This window comes from Bos mutus, chromosome 8 (genome assembly GCF_027580195.1).
Source record: "Bos mutus isolate GX-2022 chromosome 8, NWIPB_WYAK_1.1, whole genome shotgun sequence".
In the NCBI taxonomy this organism is placed as follows: Eukaryota; Metazoa; Chordata; class Mammalia; order Artiodactyla; family Bovidae; genus Bos; species Bos mutus.
In genome coordinates this window covers 12,534,518-12,555,614 of record NC_091624.1, presented here as the reverse complement: position 1 = coordinate 12,555,614, position 21,097 = coordinate 12,534,518, and the positions used below count along the sequence as shown (strand labels likewise).

At 39.2% G+C, this 21,097-nt stretch overlaps 1 protein-coding gene across 5 annotated transcripts in view; it reads right to left on the bottom strand.

Moving 5' to 3' along the window:
- The window catches only part of LPAR1 (lysophosphatidic acid receptor 1), a 168,653-nt gene that overhangs the window by 76,289 nt on the left and 71,267 nt on the right, over positions 1 to 21,097 (bottom strand). For all 5 annotated transcript variants that reach the window (XM_005910518.3, XM_070375122.1, XM_070375120.1 and 2 more), the window contains one exon: positions 20,659 to 20,818. In XM_005910518.3, coding sequence (XP_005910580.1) covers positions 20,659 to 20,703 — 45 coding nt within the window. In that variant the 5' untranslated portion in view covers positions 20,704 to 20,818. The remainder of the gene's footprint in view (positions 1 to 20,658; positions 20,819 to 21,097) is intronic.

The window sequence follows — 21,097 nt, the reverse complement described above, 5'->3', positions numbered from 1 at the left end:
TGGAGAATCTCATGAACAGAAGAGCCTGGAGGGCTACAATACATAGGGTCGTAAAGAACTGGATGACTGAAGCAGCTTAGCAAGATAATGCCAGAGGAAAAAATTGGAATTTTAGCTAGATTTAGTACAATAGAACTGAATTGAAAGAAGCATTAAATCTTTTCTCCTATCATCTACAAAAATCAGCAGATCTAGAGAATAAGCAAAAGAGACTTTGGTAGCATCTTCAACGGTATTCAGAAAGGTAGTGTGAAAGTACTTCTTTACTTTTTCAGGACCTGATGGATTTAAGCAGAAATGCACATCAAGCTCTGGGAGTATCCAATTCAACTATGCCTGGGTGGACTATAAGCCATTAAGGTAGTCATGGTTACAAGGATAAAGCAAACAGGAAAAAAATTAGCAAACACAATGGGGAGAAAGCAACTCAGAGGAGATGGCCATATGACACAGAATGCCTCCCCTTGAAGCAGATATATGAAAAAAAAAAAAGGTGGGGGGTGGTGGGCAGAGGGAGAAGGGGTTAAATGCCAGGATTTGTATTTCTAATTTGTATTCTCAAAGTGCTTTGTTAGGATACAAGCACTGAAAATAGAGAAAGTCATTGTAAAGACAGAAAATAAATATTCCAGAAAAAACTCCATAGAAATTATATTAGCTTCCTATTACTAACATAACAAATTGCCACAAATTTAGTAGCTTCAAGAGACAAATTTATTATCTTATAGTCCTGGAGGTCAGAAAGTCCAAAGTGGGTCTCACTGGGCTAAATCAAGGTGTTGGCAGGACTGTGTTCCTTTCCAGAGGCTCTAGAGAATTTTTTCATGTCTTTTCCAATTTGGAGAGATGGCCCACATTCCTTGTCTCCTGGCCCCATTCCAGGTTCAAAGCCAATAATGACCAGTCAAGTCAAGCCCTTTTCACACTGACATTATTCTAACACTGACACTTCTTTCTCGATCTTCCACATTTAAAGATTCTTGTCCACCCAGATAACCTAGGATAATCTCCCCAACACAAAATATGGAACTTCATCACATATGAAAAGTCCCCTTTGCCATGTAAAGTAGCATATTCACCGGTTCCGGGATTAAGTACACAGTGGACATCATCAGAACTCCATCAGTGTGGCCACCAAAGGGATGAAAAGCCATTTCTGAATTAAAAGCAGTAATGCCGGCACTGAAATGAAGTATAAAAATTTCAGAAAACTGAAATGACAAGCAGAAAACATACTTAGGAAAGTTACTCAGTGCTCAGAGAAGATCTGAGATAAGATAAAGGGAAAGAAGGCACATACAGGAAAAAATTCCTAACGTAACTACTCTTCCAGCTAAGACTAGGACAAAGCTCAAGTAACACAGCTTGACGTATATGAAAAGTTACTGCTTAAAAAGAAAGACCTCAAGTTACTGATGCAAGTTTACATAAACTACAAAGGAATTAATTAAAATCAACTAAAATTCAGATATAGCTAGGTTAGATTTTGGAATTTCAGGGTTAAAATTCTAAATTCTAAAAATATAAAAAGTAAACAAAAAGCAAACAAATACTGAGAGAAAGAGAGAAAATACAGTATTTCCAAACCTCAGCTGTAGAATTTCAAAGGACAGAATACAACCAATCAAAATCTCCATTATTTCAACTGTACTTCAATTTGGAAAAAAAGTCTCCATTACATGGAGACAGTGTTTGAGATACATAAAATTCTATAACCACCTATACTTAAATTCTCATAAGGGGATAATAAAGAACAGTCCCAAGGTGTGGGAGCTCAGAACGATCAACATACACATTTCCTTCCTAAAGAAAATATAAATGCAAGTAAGCCATGAAAAAAGTAAAAATAAAAACCACAATAGAATAAAAAGACTAGCAGCGAGCATTGAAAATATACAAAAGATAACTGAGTCTAAGTAACTGTTCTTCATATGGTTATAAAACAAAGCAAACATCAAAAATGACTTGAATGTGTATTTATTGTAAAAACAATAATAATCTGGAATTAAAATCATTGAATTGATAATAAAAGAGAAAACATTTAACACTAAAATGTCAATAAATATACATGTATATACAGTGGGCACATAAGAAAGATTGTGGTTCATAATGAGTGTTTTCATAATAAAAGTGACAGCACTGCCCCCAAAATCCTTGCATTGATAAGACTTAAAAATGGGACAAGAGAAGTATGTAAATATCTGTTTTATTACTTAGGCACAAATCAAAGCATACTATTTAAGTTGTAACAATAATTTTCAAAAATAAGTTTAAACATGATTCAAAAACCACCAAATTGAGTAGTTAACATACTAAAAATAAGATGACTACTTTTCATATTACTGGAGAAAACAGAGAAAAATACGGGGGGCGGGGGGAACAAACTCTGAAGAATGACAATTTTGTGAAATTTAAATATTTGTGAAATTTATATAGATAAAACTATAAATGATTTCCCTTTCTTCTTTTGAAAAGTAATATGTGTTGCAAGAATTTAGGGAAAACAAGAATATAATCAAACAAAACTCAAATACTTTTTAAAGTCCATTATTCCAAAATCTCAATCACTATAATTAGAAATTTCTCTGTAGTGAGTTACAGAATTCCACCCTGCCCAAGAAACAAAGACATAAATAAAACAGAGTGATTCCAAAAATAAACTGCCCTCAACGCTAAAAAGAGAAGTCCACATTCATGCCCTTTTCACATCTACCAATTACATCACAGGATGATGGGGCTGTGGGAGGAGGCCTCACTGGCTGCTCTACAGAAGAGATGTTCCAAATCTCAGAAATTAACCTCACCTTATCATGTGATCTCAAAAGAAGTCATAACAAATCTGCCAAGCCTGAACTCTAAAGAGGCACAGAGGGTGTTCATCTTCATTACATACTTCATTTGTTCATTGGCACATTCACAGACATTACTGGAACGCCAGGTACAGGCAAGGCACTGCACTGAGCTATGCCTTCCAGGGGTACCAAAACGATACACCTGGGTGCCTGCTGGGGGGCCACTCCCGTTCCATCCAGTGTGGTCTTTAATCTCTTGAAAGACAGCTACATCTTCATTAGCCAAGTGAAGGGAATGCTTAGCTCGCAGACTTACCAGCTCGCAGACCAGTAATTAAGTCTATATGATTCAGTAAGTATTTAGATAAGAATGTAAATATGCACTCTGACAGACTAAAAGGAGATTTTAATCTATGCAGAATAAAGGACCAGTAATAAGACCTAAATCAAGCCAGTTTGGGTTCCCACTTCTGCTAAAGTAAAACAATGGAGTGGGTGAGGACTTCTTCCTGATTCTGATGCTCACCAGCTAATCTGGTCTACAGTAAGTCTCACAACATCTCTAAGTGTCGATTTCTCATTTGTAAAATAAGACATCTCTAGTGAAAGTGTTAGTTGCTCAGTCGTGTCCTACTCTTTGCAACTGCATGGACTGTAGCCCACCAGGCTCCTCTGTTCATGGGATTCTCCAGGCAAGAATACTGGAAGGGGTAGCCGTTTCTTTCTCCAGGGGATCTTCCCAACCCAGGGATCAAACCCAGTTTTCCCACATTGCAGGTGGATTCCTTACTGTCTGAGCCACCAGGGAAGCCATGAATACTGGAGTGGGTAGCCTATCCCTACTCCAGGTATCATCCTGACCCAGGAATCAAACCAGGGTCTCCTGCATTGCAGGCAGATTCTTTACCAGCTGAGCTACCAGGGAATTCAATTCTAGCTCTTAAAGCTAAAATACTCAGACTTTACACACATTTCCTGCCTCATTCCCTCTACCCACAAAAAAAGATTGAAAAGAGACAGCACAGAATTTAATAAACGTCATTAAGTCTCTAATTACAATAAAAATATTTCTCACACTTTTTAGAGCCTCAAATGAGAAACAATAAAAAGAAAAAAAGGAATGATCCACCACTAGAATCAGAAAACAGGCCACAAAATAATGCTGATGCAAACCAAAAATGTTTAAGTTAGAAAGTCATATTCCAAGTAGTTGAAGAACATGCAATTACTAGATCTTTTTAAAAGTTTATCTGAAAAAGTACATAAAATACTACTTTTATACAGTAACAATGTATGCGAATATGATGTACCGACATATAAAAAAGAAAACTATGGAAAACAAACAGTAAATCAATGAAAACACTTGTGTATCTGTTATTCCCTGTAACAGGCTGCATGAGTGACATCATATTAGCTGAATTTTCAGAGAGAATTTTGAGTCAGGCCAAGAGGAAGAAATGGAAAAAAACAAACAGACTAAAAACCAAACAAACACTAAGACATGCTAGAGAAAAATATAAGTAGTGTTTTAGATGCGCTGCTGAGCTCCAAGAGAACAGCAGACGGAGGTGACAGGATGCCCTGGTAGCAGACTGTCAACATTATGGAGACACGGCATTAAATATTACTGGGAAAAAGAAGATGAGCCCTTGGCCTTAACTGAGGCAGTGACTTAGAACTGAGATCAAGAGCCAAGCTAGGAGTCTTGAAGATCTCCCTATCAGTAAAAGAGTGAACAGAAAACATAATCTACATAGGGGCACTGGGGAAAACAAGTAAGTTTGTCTCATTTAGGCTCCTGGTTGGGAAATAAATAAATTAAAAGACTCCCTTCAGAAATTAAGACCCCAAGCCTATAAATCACACACAGATGGGATCTGAAGTTAGACCTGTTGCCAAGTGTGAGAAGCCACAGAAGGAGAAATTAACAAAAGCCACAGCCCTTAAGCTTGTGATATCTCCGCCCCACATCCATGTGCCTGGCACTAGCAAGCATCAGACCTCTCCAGAGGGCCAGACATCAATACAGCCACACAGGATTCTCTCTGGTCAGCCCCACTGATGAATTAATCACCCCAAAGAATAAAAACACCCAAGAAGGGTACCATGCGTGAGAATCAGCAGAACAGTACACAGTAGGATGGGATCCAAGAATATCAGACTAAAGACAAAACTGAACCGATGGAGTTTTTGCATTCTCCCTTCTCTACTTCAATTGGTTCCAGTTACATTTCCATTTCTATTCCTTCATGCTTATTTTTAATATTTGAACATGCATACTTGACATCTACAGGTAATCCTCTTCCCTAAGTAAGCACTCACTCCAATGCCTCCAGCTCCCTGTGATTCAGCATTACTTCCATTTGTTTTGAAACCTACCTAAAATTACTTGATATTACATTCTCAGTTTATTTGGTTATCTTTGTATGATGCCAGCACACCCATGTTACGAGCACAAAAGGACGATTAAGAGTGAAATAAATTGTCAGCCAGTATTATTTGAGAACAAAAATAAAAAGTTCCTAAATAAAATAATTATCTATATTTATATATCTAGACCTACATAGGGAAAGAGAGAGATGTGACTAAACAGAGTTTATTCCAGAATGCAAACATGATTTAACATTTAAAAAATCTGGTAACAGAAATCATGACGTGAGCAAATTCAAGGAAAGAAAAAAGGCCAATGATCATCTCATTAGACATGCAAATATGTGTTTGGTAAATTTAAACAACTTTCACCATAATTTGCCAATCTAGGCTTAGAAGGAAACTTCCTTAACTTGGTAAAAGGTATATGTCATATTTGATGGAAATATTTGTCATATTTGATGGAAATTTGTCATATTTGATGGAAATATTAATATTCCCTTTTAAGAAACAAAACAAAGCTGATTTGATCACCAGTTGCCTTTAGCATGTATTAGTGATTATAGCCAAAACAGTAAGAAAAAAAAAGAACTGGAAAAGAAAAGCTTAACTCTCTATCACAAATGATTAATTATTTACATATAAAATACAAGATGACCTATAAACAAACTGTACTAACAAAGTTTAGCAAATTTGCTGAATTAAATATCAAGCCACATGAATTAACTGTGTTTATATACAAATATCAGAAAAAATTTTTAATTATTATTTCAAGGACAACACATAATAAAAAAAGGTTTATTGATTCTAGGAATAAGTCTAAATACTCAAAAGCTTACAAGGAAACCTAAATAATTAAGAGATAGCATTTAATGGGCAGAGAAAGATGTTAAGATGTCAGTTTTCCAAAACAGTAATACATAAATTCAGTGCAATAAAATGAAAATCCCAAAGGGCTTTTCATGAAGCTTGACAGACTCTCTGAATACTGCTGCAGAAGTACAAAAGAGCCAGAGTACACAAGATAACTTGGAAGTCAAAGAACTAGATGCCCTAAGGAAAACCATGCTTTATTTCAAAGTGATAGCAGGAAGACATGATATTGGCACAGAAAAGCGAACAACCAATGACGTAGAAAAGAACCAGAAATACACACTTTCATGGCAACTTGATATGAGAGACATGGCTTTACCTAATGGGGAAAACAGCATTAACTGTTCATCTGTGTGAAAAAATAAAAGTAAAACAAACTGTCTTTTCCCTATCATACACAGAAATCAATTTCAGTAAAGACGTGTAAAAAAGGAAATTAAAAAAATATATTTATAATTTGCAACTAGGGGGGTTTTTCTAAACAAGACCAAAACATTGACAAAATTCAAAACTTCCATGCAGCAAAAGACTTTCTAATCAATGAAAAGAAAAGTTAAAGAATAGTAAAAATTTTGGCAGTGCACATAATAAAGGTTTAGTCCGCAAATCAAAATAGAAAAGCCAAACAATCCCATAGCAAAATAGGCAAAGATGGGGACAGGCAATTCATAAAAAAGGAAAACTAAATGGCCAATCATCACATGAACAGATAATTACTTTCCAGGGAATCAGAGAAAATTAAATAAAAACTGCAGTCAAATCCAATTAACCAATCATTCCATTGGGTGGTTAAAATTTAACAAGTCTGAAGCTATCAAGAGTTGATGAAGACTGCCATACAGTTATTTTGGGAATAAAATTTTAATACAACTGATTTGCAAAACAGTTTGGCAAAACCCTCTTAAATTAGATATATTCATACACATGATTGCATGATTCTAACGCTAGAAAACCTCAAACATGTGCCTGAGAGACATACAAGAATTTTCACTGCTACTCTTTTCTAATATCAAAATATTAGAAGTAACATAAAATATTTCAAACGGAGAAAGGACAAATTGTGAAATAACCAGAAAGATAAGCTATAAAGCAGCCAAAATGAACAAAGTATAGCTTTACGTATGCTGATGACTAAAGCAACTTGCAAAGCATACAAACACTACGCCATTCTTAGAAATGTCAAAAAAAATTACAGAAATATACTATATATTGTTTAAACATTTCCCTGACATATGTATATATCACAAATATATGGGAGGAGATGATAAGTATGAATTTATCATGTGAGCCATGGGGGAGGTTAATAGACTTCGGAAGCAGTATAAGAGGCTCAACTTTATCTATAATGGCTCATTTGTTTATTTATTAAAGCACAAAATATTTTTTTCAGTTCAGTTCAGTCGACAGTCATGTCCGACTCTTGGCAACCACATGGACTGCAGCACGCCAGGCCTCCCTGACCATAACCAACTCTCGGACGTTGGTCAAACTCATGTCACTGAGTTGGTGATGCCATCCAACCATCTCATCTTCGGTCGTCCCCTTCCCCTCCTGCCTTCAATCTTTCCCAGCATCAGAGTCTTTTCAAATGAGTCAGCTCTTCACATCAGGTGGCCAAAGTACTGGAGTTTCAGCTTCAAAATCAATGAATATTCAGGATTGATTTCTTTTAGGATGGACTGGTTGGATCTCCTTAGAGTCCAAGGGACTCTCAAGAGTCTTCTCCAACGCCACAGTTCAAAAGCATCAATTCTTTGGTGCTCAGCTTTCTTTATGATCCAACACTCACATCCATCCATGACTACTGGAAAAACCATAGCCTTAAATAGACAGACCTTTGTAATGTCTTTATTTTTAATATGCTATTTAGGTTGGTCATAACTTTTCTTCCAAGGAGTAAGCGTCTTTTAATTTCATGGGTGCAGTCACGTTCTGCAGTGATTTTGGAGCCCAAGAAGATAAAGTCTGTCACTGTTTCCATCGTTTCCTCATCTCTTTGCCATGCAGTGATGGGATCAGAAGCCAGGATCTTAGTTTTCTGAATGTTGAGCTTTAAGCCAACTTTTTCACTCTCCTCTTTCACTTGCATCAAGAGGCTCTTTATTTCTTCTTCATTTTCTGCCATAGTTCAGTTCAGTCTCTCAGTAGTGTCTGACTCTTTGTGACCCCAGGAATCACAGCACGCCAGGCCTCCCTGTCCATCACCAACTCCCCGAGTTCACTCAAACTCACGTCCATCAAGTCGCTAATGCCATCCAGCCATCTCATCCTCTGTTGTCCCCTTTTCCTCCTGCCCCCAATCCCTCCCAGCATCAGAGTCTTTTCTAATGAGTCAACTCTTCGCATGAGGTGGCCAAAGTATTGGAGTTTCAGCTTCAGCATCAGTCCTTCCAATGAACACCCAGGGCTTATCTCCTTTAGGATGGACTGGTTGGATCTCCTTGCAGTCCAAGTGACTCACAAGAGTCTTCTCCAACACCACAGTTCAAAATAATCAATTCTTTGGTGCTCAGCTTTCTTCACAGTCCAACTCTCATATCCATACATGACCACTTGAAAAACCATAGCCTTGACTAGACAGTCCTTTGTTGGCCAAGTAATCTCTGCTTTTCAATATGCTATCTAGGTTGGTCATAACTTTCCTTCCAAGGAGCAAACGTCTTCTAATTTCATGGCTGCAGTCACCATCTGCAGTGATTTCGGAGCCCATAAAAATAAAGTCTGCCACTGTTTCCACTGTTTCCCCATCTATTTCCCATGGAGTGATAGGACCAGATGCCATGATCTTAGTTTTCTGAATGTTGAGCTTTAAGCCAACTTTTTCACTCTCCTCTTTCACTTTCATCAGGAGGCTTTTTAGTTCCTCTTCACTTTCTGCCATAAGGGTGGTGGCATCTGCATATCTGAGGTTATTGATATTTCTCCCGGCAACCTTGATTCCAGTTTGTGCTTCTTCCAGTCCAGCGTGTCTCATGATGTACTCCACATATAAGTTACATAAGCAGGGTGACAATATACAGCCTTGATGTACTTACCTATTTGGAACCAATGTGTTGTTCCATGTCCAGTTCTAACTGTTGCTTCCTGACCTGCATACAGATTTCTTAAAAGGCAGGTCAGGTGGTCTGGTATTCCCATGTCTTTCAGAATTTTCCACAGTTTATTGTGATCCACACAGTCAAAGGCTTTGGCATAGTCAATACAGCAGATATAGATGTTTTCCTGGAACTTTCTTGCCTTTTCGATGATCCAACAGATGTTGGCAATTTGATCTCTGGTTCCTCTACCTTTTCTAAAACCAGCTTGAACATCTGGAAGTTCTTGGTTCACATACTGTTGAAGCCTGGTTTGGAGAATTTTGAGCATTACTTTCACTAGTGTGTGAGATGAGTGCAATTGTGCGGTAGTTTGAGCATTCTTTGAGCATTTGATCTTCAGGACTCAGGGATTGAACCCAGGTCTCCTGCGTTGCAAGAGGTTCAGAGGTTAAAGTGTCTGCCTCCAATGTAGGAGACTCGGGTTCGATCCCTGGGTTGGGAAGATCCCTTGGAGAAGGAAATGGCAACCCACTCCAGTACTCTTGCCTGAAGAATCCCATGGATGGAGGAGCCTGGTAGGCTACAATCCATGGGGTCGCAAAGACTCAGACATGACTGAACGACTTCACTTTCACTTTCACTTTAAGCATCTTTGGCATTGCTTTCTTAGGGACTGGAATGAAAACTGACCTTTTCCAGTCCTGTGGCCACTGCTGAATTTTCCAAATTTGCTGACATATTGAGTGTAGCACTTTCACAGCATCATCTTTCAGGATTTGAAATAGCTCAACTGGAATTTCATCATCTCCATGAGCTTTGTTCATAGTGATGCTTCCTAAGGCCCACTTGACTTCACATTCCAGGATGTCTGGCTCTAGGTGAGTGATCACACCATCGTGATTATCTGGGTCATGAAGATCTTTTTTGCACAGTTCTGTGTATTCTTGCCACCTCTTCTTAATATCTTCTGCTTCTGTTAGGTCCCTACCATTTCTGTCCTTTATCGAGCCCATCTTTGCATGAAATGTTCCCTTGGTATCTCTAATTTTCTTGAAGAGATCTCTGTCTTTCCCATTCTATTGTTTTCCTCTATTTCTTTGCACTGATCACTGAGGAAGGCTTTCTTATCAACTCTGCATTCAAATGGGTATATCTTTCCTTTTCACCTTTGCTTCTGGCCTCTCTTCTTTTCAGAGCTATTTATAAGACCTCCTCAGACAGCCATTTTGCTTTTTTGCATTTCTTTTTCTTGGGGATGGTCTTGCTCCCTGTCTCCTGTACAATGTCACGAACCTCCGTCCACAGAGTGACTAGCTTAGAGGAAAGCAATAAGAGGTGAGGCTCAAAAGAGGCAGCTTCTAATATTTTAAATATTTAATGAAATTTAAAAAATATTTTTCAGGGAAAAAAATCATGCAAAAAGCATTCTCATAAGAATAAATGTACATTCCTGATACATCTTGGGGTAACTAGGACTACAATCTCACAGATTCCCTATCATTCACCACCTTACTCTTCCTGTCTTGTCTTTCTCCACCAATACAGAGTTGGACTTCCAGCTATAATATAGGCTGTGTGGCTCTAATACAGCCCTCCCCTCCTGTTTTCCCAGATGACTTCAGTAACCTGATCAACCATAATTCTGCTGCTGCTGCTGCTGCTAAGTCACTTCAGTTGTGTCCGACTCTGTGCAACCCCATAGACGGCAGCCCACCAGGCTCCCCCGTCCCTGGGATTCTCCAGGCAAGAACACTGGAGTGGGTTGCCATTTCCTTCTCCAATGCATGAAAGGGAAAAGTGAAAGTGAAGTCGCTCAGTTGTGTCCGACTCTTAGTGACCCCATGGACTGCAGCCCCCCAGGCTCCTCCGTCCATGGGATTTTCCAGGCAAGAGTACTGGAGTGGGGTGCCACTGCCTTCTCCCAACCATAATTCAGGTAATGCTAAACAGTTTTAGAGTATGCAAAGCCTTTGGAGTTGGGGCTCAAACCTGAATCCAGATCAATGACTTTTCTTTCCAGGCTTCAGCTAAGGCTTCAGACCTCCTTCTGCTGTCTGGTGGAAGCTCATCTCAGTGCAGATACTTTTAAATCAGGCAGCTATCTTGTCTACCAACAACCACAAGGTATACCCAACTGAATGCAGAGTTCCAAAGAACAGCAAGGAGCGATAAGAAAGCCTCCCTCAGGGATCAATGCAAAGAAATAGAGGAAAACAATAGAATGGGAAAGACAGAGATTTCTTCAAGAAAATTAGAGATACCAAGCAAGATATCATGATATCATGAACTCCTTCTTGGAAAATTCAGACTTATATTGAAGAAAGTACGGAAAACCACTTGACCATTCAGGTATGACCTAAATTAAATCCCTTACGATTATACAGTGTAAGTGACAAATAGATTCAAGGGATCAGATCTGATAGACAGAGTGCCTGATAAACTATGGACAGAGGTTCCTGACATGGTACAGGAGTCAGAGATTAAGACCATCCCCCAAAAAAAGAAATGCAAAAAGGCAAAATGGTTGTCTGAGGAGGTCTTATAAATAGCTGAGAAAGAAGAGAAGCTAAAGGCAAAGGAGAAAAAGAAAGATATATCCATCTGAATACAGAATTCCAAAGAATAGTAAGGAGAGATAAGAAAGCCTTCCTAAGTGATCAATGCAGAAATAGAGGAAAACAATAGAATGGGAAAGACTAGAGATCTCTTCAAGAAAATTAGAGATACCAAGGGAGCATTTCATGCAAAGATGGGCACACTAAAGGATAGAAATGGTATGGACCTAACAGAAGCAGAAGATATTAAGAGAAGGTAGCAAGAATACACAGAACTGTACAAAAAAATGTCACGAACCAGATAACCATGATGGTGTGATCACTCACCTAGAATGAGACATCCTGAGAATGAGACATCCTGGAGTGCAAAGTCAAGAGGGCCTCAGGAAGCATCACTATGAACAAAGCTAGTGGAGGTGATGGAATTCCAGCTGAGCTATTCCAAATCCTGAAAGATGATGCTGTGAAAGTGCTGCACTCAATATGCCAGTAAATTTGGAAAGCTCAGCAGTGGCCACAGGACTGGAAAAGGTCAGTTTTGTTCCAATCCTAAAGAAGGGCAATGCTAAAGAATGTTCAAGCTACCACATAATTGCACTCATTTCACATGTTAGCAAGGTAATGCTCAAAATCCTTCAAGCTAGGCTTCAACAGTACGTGAACCAAGAACTTCCAGATGTACAAGCTGGATTTAGAAAAGGCAGAGGAACCAGAGATTAAATAGCCAACATCCATTGGATCATCGAAAAAGCAAGAGAATTCCAGAAAAACATCTACTTCTTCTTCACTGATTACTCTAAAGACTTTTTGTGATCACAACAAACTGGGAAATTCTTAAAGAGATGGGAATATCAGAACACCCCACCTGCCTCCTGCAAAACCTCTATGCAGGTCAAGAAGCAACAGTTAGAACCAGACATGTAACAACGGACTGGTTCAAAAGTGGGAAAGGAGTACATCAAGGCTGTATATTGTCACCCTGCTTATTTAATCTCTATGCAGGGTACACCATGCAAAATGCAGGGCTGGATGAATCACAAGCTGTAATCAAGATTGCTGGAAGAAATATCAATAACCTCAGATATGTAGATGACACCTCCTTAATGGCAGAAAGCAAAGAGCAACTATAGAGCCTCTTGACAAAGTGAAAGAGGAGAATGAAAAATTTGGCTTGAAAATCAACATTCAAAAAACTAAGATCATGGCATCGGGTCCCATCACTTCATGGCAAATAGATGGGGGAAAAAATGGGAACAGTGACATACTTTATTTTCTTGGGCTCCAAAATCACAGTGGACAGTCACTGTAGCCATGAAATTAAAAGATGCTTGCTCCTTGGAAGAAAAGCTATGATAAACCTAGACAGTGTATTAAAAAGCAGAAACACCACTTTGCTGACAAAGGTCTATATAGGCCAAGCTATGGTTTTTCCAGTAGTCATGTACAGATGTTTGAGAGTTGGACCATAAAGAAGAATGAGTGCCAAAAAATGATGCTTTCGAACTGTGGTGTTGGAGAAGACTCTTGAGAGTCCCTTGGACAGCTAGATCAAACTAGTCAATCCTAAAGAAAATCAATCTGAACATTCATTTGAAGGACTGATGCTTAAGCTGAAGCTCCAATACTTTGGTCACCTGATGCGAAGAGCCGACTCATTGGAAAAGACCCTGATGCTGGGAAAGATTGATGGCATGAGGAGAAGGGTACAAGAGAGGATGAGATGACTGGATGGCATCATCAACTCAATCGACATTAGTCTGAGCAAACCCTGGGAGAAGGTGAAGGACAGGGAAGCCTGGCATGCTGCAGTCCATGGCGTCGCAAAGAGTCGGACAGGACTGAACGACTGAACAATAACAACACACCCTACTCCTCTTCCTACAGGACAGGAGTTCTGGCTCCCAAAGGTTGCCTGAATCTTTGAAAGGTGCTTGATAGCTAATCTCACCTTTCAGGAATTCATCTCCTTCGTGGCCCTTTCAGAAATATTTTCTCTAATGCTAAGGAACAGGTAACAACCACTTCTCACTTCTCTCCCAGCCTGAGCCTGTCTAGGATAATCATTTACAAAATGGACTTAAGTCTAACTCACTGGCAGTTCTTCACAGGATGCTGTGTGATTACCAAATGGCAGTACCATCATGTGGCAAATGAAGGTGGAATTTGTAAATGACGGTCTTATGACAGTGAGATACAGTTCTCCAAAGACATAAATCCCCAGACCCTATGATTACCATCTCCTCAGCTGGTGAAAACAGCAGGGTGTTATCCCACCTTAGCATATATTCATGGAATAACTATAACTAAAGTTCAAAGGAAAATAACTGGAGACAGCTAGGAGAGTAAAAAGGAACACCGGCTAAGAGCACCATCATGGGTCATGAGAGGGCGGAAGCCTCACCCCTTTGAAGGATAAAGAATTGACTCCATTAATCATTAAAGACTAAACCGATTAGAAATGATGTATTAGAAAAAGAAACAAATATTAATGTCTCGCTTGTGGTTTACCCTAGGTATCCCAGTACAATTTTGTCTTATGAACTGAAAACTCCAAACGTGCCCTCAGATTGCAAAATAAGATATCCTCTCAAACTTTATCTGTGTTTATAAACACAAAAGGGGGCAGAGATGAATTCAAATTGCAATATGAGAACAAATTTAACTTCTAACAGAAACATGGTTCAAGATGGAGTAAGTCAGAAATCTCAATGTTTATCTCCACATGCATTTATTCCTGGCAATACATTGGAGTTTTCCATAGAGTGTTTATCTAACTTGGCTTTCCTGTGATGGATCTTCTGGCATATTACGTAAGTGCGTCATACACACAGACCATATGTAGAGGTAACTACTCTCTCCCTGTTAAAAAAAAAAAAAAAAAAATTCCCAGAATAATTATGGGGGAAAAGGAAGGAACTAACAGTATGTATGTCAGTGGTCTGTTAAAGGATGCTGATACTGTACAAAGCATCTAACATATTTTGCCATTTAAATCTGTGAGCACAGTGTCTATTATTCTACGGATTAAAAAAAAAAAAATTAGCTGAAGCTAGATCTATACTGAAAGAGATTTAAACCTAGATTTGAACCAAAATTCACCTGGGTCTAATCCTATGCATTCTGGTTTCTCAATTCCATGTTTGGTTAAGTCAGATCACATTGCGTCTTCATTGTGTGGCACTGGAAACATACCTCACGCTGCAAGCAATTGTTCACACTGTAGTCCACAAGAAAGTGCTATCAAGATAACCATGATCCTTTACTTTAGGGACTGATAATTTAGTAATTGAAACAATTCCCTGTGTAAACCTTAAAAGTCATTGAATAGTTTCAGGCAGAAGAGTAAACTAATCTAATCAATGTTTTTAAAAGATAACTCTTTACACACCAATTGCAAAAACACTTCTGAGAAAAGCAACTGGGAAATTCTGAACATAGCTGAGTAGAAAATAATTTTAAAAGTTGTTTTTAATTTTACTCTGTGGAGGAATGGGACTGTGGCAATATAAGTGAGTTCTTTCTTAGAGATGCATATTGATGTATGAATGTGAGATAAAATAACAGGATGCCAAGGATTTGCTTTAAAATATTTAATTCCCCCAAAATGAGAGAAAGTGAATCAAGTTTGGCCAAATGCTAATAATTGTTGGGGCTCAGTGACAGCTATCCTGGGATTCACTCTATTAGTCTGATTGTGTGTGTGTGTGTGATATTTGAAAACTGCATAATACAAAATTCCAAAAAAATGGAATTCTTTCAATCTCAAAATCACAACCCACTGAACACAGAATTCAACTGCTTTAATCTAAAATTATCCATTTTCTAATATCAGAAATAAAACCTCTAAAAACCTATGAGTATTGATGTTCAAAAATCCCTGTCTTCCAACAGACACCAAGCAGATACCTACTTGTTAGTTAACTTGCAGCACCGGGTAGCGACTAGGGGAACAAATGTTTTGAAAGCATTGAGCATCTACCCAAATTCATGTTTTTAATGAAATTCACTGGAAATCACTTGAAGGGATCAAAATATCTTTGTTTCCTTGTCTTAACACCAAGACAGCCACTTGGCAAATGAGACAGAATACCTTGTAAAACACTGATGGCAAACATTCCCTCCTTGCTGGAATCGGGGTTCTGAGATCTGAACGCCTTCAAAATGCTCAAACACCTCTTCTCGTCTCTAATACCTGGGTTTGAGAAAGACTGAACCACCCATACATGGATTGAACTATTGACCCTTCCATTCAAAAGTAAAATAAAGCTTTTAATCCATACTCCACCCACAGTAAGGAGATGAACCACCATTCAAGTTCTGCTCACAGAGTTCTAGATACAGAAAATGGTCATTAAGAGTGGCAAGCTTTTTGCTTACCCGTTCTATCTCCATCCCCTCCATCCTCCCAGCCCTGCAGGGTAGGAGCACGTTCATTAATTTAACCAAAGCACGAGCATGTTCCTGTCTGCAGACATCTCCAGAGCTTCCTTCAGGAGCTCTTTATTCTGAACTAGCTGAACTAGTCAACATAAAGCAGCTACGCACAGTCTGCCTGCTGCTGCTAGTCTGGTTTCACCTCGGTATCCATCCAGCTTCAGAACAAGGTGCTGTCTTTCTCAGCCTGAGCAAACAAAAATCCATCTAACAGTCTGGGCAGGAGTCAAGCAGGAATACAAACTTGTCCCACTTCAAAGCACCAGGCGTATCTTTCACTGACTGAACAGCAATTTCAGCATGAGTGACAATGAAAGCTTTCTTCCCTATTATTGTAGGAAACAATCACCAGCTATTCTGTTCATATTAATTAGTTTATATCTAGTATTAGGCAGCCTTGATTAGAAAAATGCTCTTTGTTACCAAGTGAATAGAGAGTAACAAAACTGAAAGCTTTTTTTTTTCCAATTGTTTTTGTCTTAAGAAAGGACTGTCAGGCCTTTCACACTTGAATGTGGGTTTATCTCTGCACAGGTCCCTGAATTCACCCTGAAAGAATTCGAGTTGATGTGCCAGACAATACCAGGCAAAGCTGACGGAGTGAATGGCTTATTACGCCTCGCCTAAGGAGATCTGTATTTAAATTGCTTTTACCTTCTCTGAACCTGGGGAAAACTTGATAATAGAGAATACATGAATACAAGCTTGCAGGCAAGGGCAAATCAGCCTTGGATTAAAAGCTGACTGCACAAATTACATGGGAAGGACTGACAAGCAATCATGAGGTTCCTCATGGATGAGAGGATCCTGGGAACCAAGTGACCCACTGGTCTGCATCTCTCCAGAAGGGTAAGCTGCCTCTCTCTGTGACCTAACACCTCAGCTTACAGCTGACTCCTTCCAAGGGGCTTGAGTTTCCCCACCTATCAGAGTCTCTGTGAAAATCATGGGACTCACTTCCCTGGTTGTGATTCATTAATAAATTGGTTCAGCACAGTTGTCAAAAGTAAGGTTTGAACCCAGGCTCTAAGACTCATGAGCTACATAAGTTTCCTTGAGATTAACGTTAAAAATCTTCATGTGGCTTCCAAGGCCCTGCAAAATCTTCTCCAACTCTGTAACCCAACCCTACCTTTTCTACAACCTGAAGTATGCTGATCAGTACTTAACAATGGGCTGTTAGGTACCAGGGCCTGTGCTTGCCAACTTCCATGGTGTAAATACTCCACCCTGGCTGATTTCAAGCCACAAACATGAAGTCAGCCAGCTCACGAAATTCCTTTGAAAGCTGAAACGTCAGACCTTGTGAGCTGGTACAGCTGGCTCCAGACATCACTGCTCACACCCTCACACCCACTTTACTATGACCGAAAGCTGTGAGTTCTCCCACCCTGGGACACTTATATTCACACGGGCTGTATCCTCTCCCTTACCAGAATAACTTATACTCATGAATAAGCTCCTAGCCTGCTAGTCTTCCTTTGAGACATCTTCCCTAATCCTACACATCATTCCACTTTACCCCAAAGAGCACCCATACTTCCCACATGACAGCATTTGTGACACAGCACTCTAATTTTTTGTTTCCTTAACTGGGTATTTCCCCTTACATTTCTAAACTCTGAAAGGGCAAAGGCTGTCTTTATCTTGCATCCCCAGGCCTGCCATAGTGCTTGCTGAACAATACTGAGATGTACTGAGAAATATATTAAATACTCTTATAAATTTTATACACATGATCTCATTTCCACCTTAAAACCACCCTACGGATTTGGCTTTTTCATGATGATGCTCGTTTTCCAGACGACAAAATGGAGGCACTGACAGAGTGAATATTTTTTTCTCCCCTCCCACCATGGGCTCAGTTAGGAAATGCTGGAACCAGGGTTGGAATTGAGGCAGTGTGACTGCAGAGTCTTGTGCATCCTTCTAGACCAGTGTTTCCTTTTTTTTCTATTGGTGACTCTCAAGGAAGAAATTTTAATTAAATTCAAGTTCTCCCTAAGGAGAAACTAAGTACTTAGGAATAGGTTTTCATCAGGCAGGGTTAAGCTCTGCAGGGATTTTTCATCTCCCAAGGTCCATTTTTTGCCCTCTTGGGGGCAATTTCGTTCCTGTGGACAATGTGTATTACAGAGTTTTCACTATATGCATTTATATTAATGTACCATATGTTTATCCCTAAGAACATATGGTCTTGTTTTACAGTTTTAATTATATTTTCCTATAAGTATTATTCTGCATCTTGCTTTCTTTTCCCTCCATTAGATATCTTGAGGAGACAGAGTTGTGTTGAGATATACAGATATCCTCATTTAACTGCTGTATTTAAATCATATCAACATGACTGACTTTATTAAGTCCTTCTACTATTGATTATTAGAAAGTTTTCTACTGCTTGGTCTTCAACTAATGTTTCAGGGAATATCTCCCTGCACATATCCTTGGAATCATGTTTTTCTAACATAAGTATCTAGATGGGAACAGGGGATGTGTGAAGGTCTATAATTTTAACAGATACTGTCAAATTACCTTCCAGAGTGACTGGACCAATTTACTTCCCCACAGAGACTTTACAAGAATACACATTTCCTCAAGTGTTTATGTTAAATATGACCTCTTTCTACATAGGGTGGTGCTAAACATTTTCATTAAATGAATCATTTAAAAATATTTATATCACTCACCGGCTGATAGTAGCTTGTGTAAGAGCAAAGATGTGTCGATAAGATGATGCTGTTGGAAATGCTGACAAACGAGAGCAGCAAGGCCAGGGTGCTGAAATGTCCTGTCCAGGAAACCTGGATCAGGGCCTAACTTATTCACAAAAGGCTAAGAACAGTCATTGCAAGGGAACAACTCCAGTGGACTTTGAAATGGTGACCTTAGGTAACAGGCACTAAATCTGTTCACCCATTTACCACATCTCTCGGGTACCAAGAACACTACTGAGGGGAATGGAAATCAAACACCCAAAGTAAATGAAGTGTTGAAAAGGCAATGATCCGTTTACCAGCAAGAGAAATACACATGATGGTGATAACACTAAGCATTCTGGAAAATGACACTACAAACTTTATAACGCTCAGGAACAGCAATGACTACTCCCATGTGATAAAATCCCAAGTCTTTTAGAGAAGAAGAAAAACATTTACAGTAAATACAGTAGAAAAGCTCCTTTTTCTTCTTTCTCCCTCCCTCCCTTTCTTTGCACACACACAGACACACACACCCTGACCTAAAATATATGCAACAGGGGCCTACTCTATAGCACAAGGAACTACACTCAATATTTTGTAATAACACATAAGGGAAAGGAATATGAAAAAGGATTATATATATATATATCTCTGAATCATTTGGCTGTACAATTGAAACTAATACAAAATGTAAATCTACTATATTTCAATTAAAAAAAAACTTTTTAGAAATCAGACCAAAAAAAAAAAAAAACCCCAGTATAAAAATATGTAGTTTTCTTTTTTCAGATCTTCATTTTCTTATGAAGGCTCCCATAGCATATAAAATTTATATTCAATGAAATAAAGAAATATATACAAAATTTAGTAGCCTGCAAAATGATTCAAAGAAAAAAAGGTGTAGAAAAGTATTTTGTATCATAAACATTCAAATTTCAATCAATATGACTTTTTCTCAAAATCATGCTTTTTTCTTCCACCTTGGCCCTAAAAGTGATTCTCATGAATGTGATCGGAGGTCACAGTCTAAAAGGAAGAGAAGAGACTTCCCCGGTGGTCTGGTGATTAAAATTTCATGCTTCTAATGCAGGGGAAACAGATTCAATCCTTGGTCAGGGAACTAAGATCCCACATGTGCGCAGTGCAGCCAAAAAATAAAAGGAGAAGACAGTGAAAGAAGAGCATTTGGGAAATCACACTTGCTGATTTGTGCTTTGCATAGATCCTCTCCATGAATCCCTATAACGGTGCTGTGAGGGATGACTACATGAGAAGACATGGAAGTTGAGTGACGTCAGCATGACTAAGGCCCTTTACCCAATAATTGAGATGTGAACACATGTGTAATGACTCCAAAGTCTGTTTCCCCGCTGTACCATGCTGCCTCCTGAAACTGAAAGGGTTCAGTTAGCATTTCAGTAGATCAGATTGTAAAACAGTGAAAACAATGTTCCTGCTGTGTGACTGTTCTTCTCTGGACAGTAAAAGTAACTCACATTGCTGTGGTTCAGAAGTTTCTGGAATTGCGTTTCCTTCTCAAAGTTACTAGAACAGGTCAAGGTAAAATAATCATCATTATAGGAGGAGGACACCAAGACAACATTCAGAAAACTTGTTATAAGATTAGATCAGTTCTGAGATAAACCCTAAAAAAGCCAACAGGGGGATCTGCTACTGACTCTCTTGATTTGGAGTTGGACGCCTCCAGTAGCAGCCAGCCACCCTAGGTGCCAAAAACAAGCACCTCCCTCACAAAACACTCATCCAAATCCCCACCAAACGAGAACTCAGAGGAGACACGTGTGATCTCCAGAGTCAAACACAGGTTCTGAAACTCAATTGAAACATTCAACAAAGCGATGATTAGCCCAGACCTACGTGTGTCTGAATCACATACCTGGGGCTGTGAAATGACAGGGGAGGATGTAAAGGCAGCAGCCATGGCAGCTCCGGAGTCGTGGGCGGTGACCAGGCCCCAGCGCTGAGGTCCACAGCAAGGGAGTCAGATTCTCCTGGCTGCTGATCAGATCGCGGTCATGCTAGGAGCAACTGTGGACCTGGAAAAGGATCGGAAAACCCACTTTAGCCTCAGAGGACTAGCACATGGGAGTGAAGCACCTTTGGCCATGGGCAACGAAAACAAACAAACAAAACCCTATCTCAAAAGCCAACCACAAGCGTAATGCAAAGAGGAACTCAGGAAGGAGCATCTTACAGAGCAGCTAACATCTCAGTGCCAGGATTTCTCTACCATGATACGTTTTCATAAACGTAAAGCCAACTTGGCATGTGAGCCAGATGTTTGCAGCAGGTGATTTCAAGTTGTGAAGAGGGGG